Source organism: Crocuta crocuta, unplaced genomic scaffold (genome assembly GCF_008692635.1).
Source record: "Crocuta crocuta isolate KB4526 unplaced genomic scaffold, BGI_CrCroc_1.0 scaffold301, whole genome shotgun sequence".
Taxonomy (NCBI): domain Eukaryota; kingdom Metazoa; phylum Chordata; class Mammalia; order Carnivora; family Hyaenidae; genus Crocuta; species Crocuta crocuta.
In genome coordinates this window covers 1,675,524-1,683,514 of record NW_027527544.1, presented here as the reverse complement: position 1 = coordinate 1,683,514, position 7,991 = coordinate 1,675,524, and the positions used below count along the sequence as shown (strand labels likewise).

The following is a 7,991-nucleotide window of genomic DNA, read 5'->3' as shown; positions in this document are numbered from 1 at the left end:
GAGAGAGAGAGAGAGAGAGAGAGAGAGAGAGAGAGAGAGAGAATCCCAAGCAGGCTCCACACTGCCAGTGCAGAGCTTGATGCCGGGCTGGAACTCAGGAACTGTGGAATCATGTCCTGGGCCAAAATCAAGACTCAGACACTTAACCAACTGAGCCATTCAGGTGCCCTGTCTTCTTCAGTATTTAGATATACATATGGCATTGAGTCAGAGTCCAAATGCAAAGGTAGAGACAAAGGGGCAGAGTGATGGTTTAACCTCAAGACACGGAAGGAAAATGTAAATGGTACTTTCAATGTAGGGAATTTTATGGTCATTTTCTTTGATTTGAGAGATCATAACTTCAAATTAAACCACTCACTCAGCTTTATGGCTCTCTGTCTAGAGGGACTGTGGACATTTCAGTAAAGAGCTCTGTTGGTACGGTATGTGGCTGATAGGAAAAGTCACCCATTATACCCCAATATATTTTAAAGTCACCCTTTTGGGATTGTGTTCTATTTTGAGCTTATCTCCAAGTTATGGTCTTTAACAGTTGAAGCATATTTCATCATTGGTTAAAACACTTTTGAAAAAGAGTGCTGAGATAAGAGTGCATGAATCATGATTATGAGTACTATGCACTAGATGCTTCCTTCTTAGAGCAAAAGTCCTAACGGTTTTAATTTTCTCCAGCCATTAATTCCTGAAAGCTGCAATTTCCCATGCATTTCCACTGTTCACTTACAGATTCAAAACTGCCTTCCCTCATTTCTCACCTCAAAATTACTGCCTATATGCTAAAATTTTGTTTTACTTCCCATACTTATTCTAGGTACAGAGCCTTCTGAATTTCTAAAATAATGGCAGAGGAACGTGGAAAAGGAATAACATTGGAACGAGTCATACATCAGCAGATCAGTGTTCTTCAAGCCTGTGTTCCCAGCACCACAAAAATTCCTGAGGCTGGTCAAGGCAAGTGCCAGGTAAACCACAAGGAATTCAAAATTCCTCCGTGAACCTGACTGCTACATATATGACAAGGGATTCACCATAATATATAAATAATTCCTATAACCAATAAGATGCTAAAAAAATAGGAAACAAGCAAAGGATATGATACCAGTTTATAGAAAAACACATGGAAATGCCCAATAAACATGAAAATATGATTAGCCTCATTAGAATCAGGGAAATGCAAAATTCTAAAAGCATGAGCTATAGATTGTAAAAATGAAAAATGTATGTAACAACTAAGAATGGAAAGAGTGCAGAGAGAGTATAAATCATTGATTTTTTTTTTGCATGGCTCTTCAGCAGCATTTATCATATTTTTAAAAGTATATAGCACTTTAGCCAGAAATTCTTTTTCCAGGGATCTATTCTCCAATAATACTTGCACAAAGAAATCTGCATAAGGATATTCATTGCAGCATTGTTTGTAATTGGGATCATTGGAAATATGATAAATTAATCAACATAAATCATGGTCCACTCATACCTTGGAATTTTAGGCAGCCACTAAAAAGAATGAAAAATATGTAAATAAGTAGACACGAAAATCTAAGGTTTGTTAAGTGGAAAAAGTAAGAATAATACGTGTAATATGCCATTCATGAGAAATCAGTAGGGGTGTGTGTGTTTGTGCGTATGTGGAGACATATGTAAATACACAGGAAACAGGGCGCCTGGGTGGCTCAGTCGGTTAAGCCTCCAGCTTCGGCTCAGGTCATGATCTCATGGTTTGTGGGTTTGAGCCCCGCTTCAGACTCTGTGCTAACAGCTAGCTCAGAGCCTGGAGCCTGTTTTGGATTCTGTGTCTCCCTCTCTCTCTGACCCTCCCCTGTTCACGCTGTCTCTCTCTCTCTCAGAAATAAATAAAAACATTAAAAAAAATTTTTTTAAATACACAGGAAAATAACTAAAAAAAATTTTTTTAAGCCTGGATGACTCAGTTGGTTAAGCATCCGACTTTTTTTTTAATGTTTATTTATTTTTGAAGGAGAGAGAAAGAGACAGAGTGTGAACAGGTGAGGGGCAGAGAGAGAGAATCTGAAGCAGATTCCAGGCTCTGAGCTGTCAGCACAGAGCCGGATGTGGGGCTCAAACTCATGAGCCATGAGATCATGACCTGAGCCGAAGTCGGACACTTAACCAACTGAGCCACTTAGGTGCCCCTTAAGCATCTGACTCTTGATCTCAGCTCAGGTCTTGATCTCAGAGTTGTGAGTTCAAGCCCCACGTTGGGCCCTGCGCTGGGTGTAGAGCCTACTTAAAAAAAAATTTTTTTTTTAATGCACAGAAAAGGTCTGCAAGAGGCAAATGAAATTGTTGAACAGTGGCTACCTCTGGAAATAGTCACTTAAAGGGATGAAGGAAAGACATTTTCAGTTTTTATTTTTCAAACTTCACTCTATTAACATGGATAAATAAGAAGCTTTTATATTTATATATTGTTTTATCAGTAAAATACCTATTGCAACTGCTCAGTCCCTTTCTCCACCAACACAGACTAGTTGCTCTGCTGACAGAATCTCAATGTCCACTTGCCTTGTAGAGTATTCTTGCAGAATAGTGGTTCTCGAAGTGTGACCCTGGAGCAGCATCGCCTGGGAACTTGGTACAGATGCCAGTTCTTGGGTCCTAATGCTGACCTACTAATTCAGAACCCCCTGGGGGGTGGGGTCCTGCTCTCTCTATAGTAACAGCTCTAGGCAATTCTGAGGCATGTTCATGACTGAGAAGCCTTGCTTCAGATCTTAATGAAAGGCATCAGAGTAGATAGGATTCCCCCGGGAATGCCCTGGAAGCAGTAAGCAAAACCAAACTGGACTTGAGAGTCCTTAACAACTAGAGGCAAGGACTAGCCTGAAGAACATAATTATGCCGCTTCCCTTAGAGGAGAAATCAGAAGAAACTACATGCGACAAGAATTAACAGTGTCTCTAGGGAAAATGCCTCCGTACCTCCATTGCTGTGAGAGGGAAAAGCTTGCTTCTCCCTTCTGCCTGGGTTTCAGATTCCTTCACCCAGGACAAAAGTGTCCTTCCAAAGGACATGGCTAATCTTCAAGGAGGAGAGAAATCCCTGGAGGATACAGTCAGCGAGTCCTTTATAAAGAGAATGAAAGAACAGTCTGCCCTCCCCAAAGTGAATGAGTGATTAGGTGGTGCTGGCCTTTCTGAATGGAATTAATGAACCTTCCGAGAGGCATCAATTTGTACCTTCATTGTAACCTGGTAACCTTGGAAAGCCTGGAGGCGCTTTTTCTTCTCCTCTTCTTGTCCCATGCTTATCCAAGTGTCTGTAATTAACACGTTGCCTCCGCGAGCCGCCTCCAAGGGATCGTGCGTCAGCGACATCTTGGTGCCGTTCTAGCATATACACAAGCGTGCCAGTTAAACAACTTCCCGGGACGCAGAAAGGCGATTATGTTTGCGTATAAGGTGCATACCTCTTTGGCGTACTGCTCTGCCAGCTTGGTCACACTGGGGTCCGGCTCGTAACCCTGCAAGGTGAAGGATTCAATGGTTAGGCAGTTGTATTGTATGAGGCTTTCTTACATATGCGTTATTTTCCTTTCAACAGTGTTTTCTCTTTCTTTCCCTTGGTTGCTTTAAGTTGTAGCTCAACCCGCATTCAGTAGAATTTACATCTAGAATGTAAAGCTTAACAGTGCTTTTTGGGATCCACAAAACTTGGTAAACTGAATTGGTAACCCATCTTTCTTTTATCATCTTTGACAGCTTTAATTATCAAAGTAAACAGGGTGTGGCGCCTTCCAGCTCCTGGTGGTGCCTCTTCTTGTTCCGCTAATAGCCCAAGAGGATTAGATACATAATTNGCTGTGGTGGGGTTTTTTAATGCCTTTTTTTTTTTTCCTCTGGAGTGCTTTTCCCCACTCACTTCCTGTGGATGAACGCTTTCGGGTCTCAGCTCATATATTTCCTCCTCAGAAGAACCTTCCCGGAGCACCGCAGCGAAGCACTAACAGGGCGAAGTGCACACGCCTTATTCTTCTGTTCTCACTAGCAAGTGTTCCGAGGGAAGGGCGTGTGCTTTGCAGTGGCATTTACACAGCAAGTACGCTGCGTTTGCTCAGATATACGTGAATGGGACGGTGTGGCAAGAGCAGGGTCGGGACTTGCGTGAGACAAGCGAGGTGCCTGGGACATGAAGTCTAAGCAGGCCTTTCGGAGTCTTTGCGGGTACGAATGGTGCACCCGAAGAGCCTCGCTTGCTTAGCCTAGTCTCCACTCCAGGTGAAGGGACACTGTGGGGGCAGTAGCCTGGGACTCAACCCCCCAGGCTANAGCTAGGTTCCCCCCCCCCCCAACCCCAACAGTCCCTGTTTCTGTCTCTTTTAATTCTTCTCAACATCTTGCTGCAGGAAGGCCAATCTTATTGTTATCCCTGTACATGCCTTGCCCTTTTCTGCCATCTCAGCCTTTTCCCCTTGAACACCTCGCCCTGTCCCCTCGTGGGCGTCTTCATCGGAACATGTCAGCTCCTCTTTCATCAAACCTCTAGCCCAGCCTCAACTCTGGACCCTCCCAATGGAGGTCTTGTCTGTCTGAACACCACAGTTATTCTCGCCCTTCTGCATCCTTCTCATTTTCCTGAATTCTTAGCACTTCTTAAGAGTTGGTTATAAATTCTCAGTAGACCATTGTGGGGCACACTGTGATATGCCACTTGGATCCCTGCTTCAAAAATAAAGGACCTATTCCCCCAGCTGCTGGGCATGCTGCCAGAAGGTAGCTTTCAACCTCAGCGGCAGATAGCAGACTCATCCAAGGTCACGTACCTTTTGGGGGCGACCTTCATTCAGTGACTGATTGGCAGGAGGGGATGGAAACCCGACTCCCTCCTCCCAACTTGGCACAGCTCTAAATGGCCATCTCAGATCTAGAAGTCTCCGTCAAGGCCAGAGGAGGCTGCTCTTGGGCCTGCGCCGCAGCTCGGCTTCTTCCTTTGCCCACTCCTGCTTCCTTCCCTTCCCTTCCACAGGTGTTGATCTACAGGGCATGTCCTAATAAACACTCTGCGCACCAAGCTCCGTCTGAGACTCTGTCCCAGAGTCTACTTCTGGGAGCCTCAGCCCGCAGCAGGCACATTAAGGTTTATTCATTTGAAACCAAGTCTATTTGCACATAATTGGCTACCATAGTTCCTTCCCTCATTACAGAATTCATGAAAGCAACTATGCATGATGTTGATGATGATGGCTGCAGATATTTTAGAAGCTTTACCACCCTCCATCGCCATAAATTCTGGAGGTTTTTTTAAGTCAGGATTTGGGGGAGGTAATTAATAAAGCTTGGCTAATTTAGTAACTAATATTGTGACCATTCATACTGGTAAACGTAAATGAAGAGACTTAGCCAATACCCCATGTGCCTCCTGCCCTGAAAATTTAGCCTTCCCTTTAGAAAGCAGGTTTTATACTCCTTACATATAATCATTCTTACAGAAGGAATCAATAAGTACTTAGAGAACCAACAGAGAGGTTTGGAAATTAGAAAATCACCCAACCTTGCACGCACTGGGCCATGACTGAGAATACAAAGAGGAATTCTTTACTCACAGCTCAGCTTTCAATACTAAATCACTCATTGGCTTTTACATAAATCTTAAAACCAGAGGAAGAAGGTGATTAACAAACCCAGTTCAGTCTAAATATTCACTTAGAACAATGTTAAAATCATTACCATCAATAGTTTATGGAGCAATTTTACAATCAAGGACAAAATTATGTTTTCTTGAACATGTAAGTTATTCTTGGTTGAAGAATGGGGCAATAGATTAATTATGGCCTTGGAAACTTCAGGGCTTCTTAAATTTACAATAAATCTCCTAGTTTTATCTTTAACGGAAATAGGCCTACTTATAAATTAATGGAACAACTTCTGCCCTCTCAGACTTTCCTGAAGACTTTTTAAAACTCTTACTCCCACCAAGATTTAACCAAGTTTTAGTACTCTTTATCATTTAAATGAGTTTCTGCATAAGAACAATACCGAAATCACTTTGTAATATTAGAGTCTTTTCCTTTGGTGTTAATAAAACATCTTCGACATGCAATGAAATGTTTAAATCATCTATTTCTCCAACAGAATAAAGCTTTTCCAGACACATCTTCTAGCAGGGAACAGTTATTGTTAATATATGTTTTCTCTGTAAAAACCAAATGCAATAATTGTTTGCATTAATCCAGAGCCTTTCTTCAAATTAGAATTGTAGCGAGAGTGTGCTCTTTCCATAACGTGAAGAAGAACCACCTTAAGCACATGTCAGCTCTGACCCTTTATTTCAGTTTGGGCTGAATGAAACAGAGTTATCTGTTGTAAGAGTCATCTCTCTGAGTCCCCAAGTTTACTCCAAGAGGGTGGCTTCTAATACATGCTGTTGTCCATGCCTGCCATTACTTCCATGGCACGTGTATTGGGCAGAACTATATCCTCCAAAAATTCATTCTCAGCCAGAAGCTCAGGATGTGACTCTTTTTTAAGGAGGGCCTTTGCAGATGTAATTAGTTAGGAGGGGGTGGTACTGGATTCAGGTGGCCCTAAAGTTCACATGACAGATGTCCTCGTAAGAAGAGGGGCATCTGTACGGAGAACGTAAAGGGGAGAACCTGGAGGCAGATACTGGGGGGATGGAGCCACAAGCCAAGGAAGCCTGGGGCTGCAGGGAGAGAGACTGGGAAGGATCCTCTCCTGGAGGCTTCAGAGAGCGTGGCGCTGCCATCTTGATTTTGGACTTCTAGCCTCCAGAACTATGAAGCAATATGTCCATGTTGTTGTAAGCTCCCCCCCGCCCCACACACCAGTTTGTTGCAATTTGTTATGGCAGCGCTTGCAAATGAAGGTAGCGGGGCGCACTGATGCAAACTGGTTCAGCAAGAACACTGGGGGAAAGCATTTTGTTTTCTTTTTCTTTGGCAGGATGCAGCAGATGATGCTGGCACTCTACCAGATGCCATCCTAGGATCCTTTTTTATAGCTTTCCTCCCTCTCTCCATTTCAGGGGGCTTGGAATAGCACTTGCAGCCCTTCTTCAGAAGACAGCCCTCTGGCTTCCCAGCTGCCTGTCCTGCCAAAAACACCAGGGGATTTGCCACCCTACCTCCCCATGCTGCCCTTGACCAATGACTGATTCAAAGGATGAAAGCCCACCTTCCTTGCTTGGGTTGAGACAACTCTGGGGCATAAGTTACACTCCCAAGCTCACCGGTGGGATCAGGCCGGAGCTTCCTTCTGTGGGATAGTGCCGACGTGGCACTAGAGTGAGCAAACCATGCTACCAGTTTTAGCGCTGATAGTCCAGTGTCCCTGGAAAGTCCTCAGTCTTAGGCAAACCGGAAGGATTGGTCACTATAAATGGCCCTCTTGCTTAGATTCTCTCCTTTCTCTGTCCTTCTCCTAGTCTCTTACGTGTCTCCCTTTGGAATATTTCTTTAATAAGTCACCGGTACACAAATCCTCGTCACAGGGTCACCTTGTGGGGAACCAGGCCCAAGACACTGGTTACAGGAAGGAGTGAAGAGGGCACAAAAGCCTTGGGGATTTGGGTATTTCCCATTAGAGAAATTCAGCTATTAACCCACCTTGTGTAATCCATGTTCCCGGTGACTGGCAAATAAACATCTCAAACTCAAGAAGCAGAAGCAGGGAGTAAATTTTAGGCCTCACACATTCCCCTCTGCATGTCTTAGCTTATCACGGTGAACCCTCACACTGACCACAAACAGCAAACACGTGCCTAGTCAGAAACACTAGTGCACAGGAAGTGTGAATAGTCATCTCCTAATGAGAGGCCCAGTTCTATCTTTTACGTTGTTTCTGAAATGCTTTTTGTTTTGGGGAGTTTTCCCTTCTAAGACTCCTGATAAGATATTAGTAGCCAATTAGAAATGTTATGGTGAAAATATTCAGTAGCGGTGGGGTATTTAACAGGTTCTGTGGGGATCTTTCAGCACTGGTTTGTGTATGAGTTTCTTGTAGGGATAA

General features: G+C 43.7%; 1 protein-coding gene across 1 annotated transcript in view; it reads right to left on the bottom strand.

Moving 5' to 3' along the window:
* Positions 1–7,991, bottom strand: part of OTC (ornithine transcarbamylase) — a 61,289-nt gene that overhangs the window by 8,282 nt on the left and 45,016 nt on the right. The window contains exons 7-8 of the mRNA XM_077765268.1: positions 3,434–3,487; positions 3,204–3,353 (exon numbers count right to left, since the gene is read on the bottom strand). Of these exons, the coding sequence (XP_077621394.1) occupies positions 3,204–3,353; positions 3,434–3,487 (204 nt within the window). The remainder of the gene's footprint in view (positions 1–3,203; positions 3,354–3,433; positions 3,488–7,991) is intronic.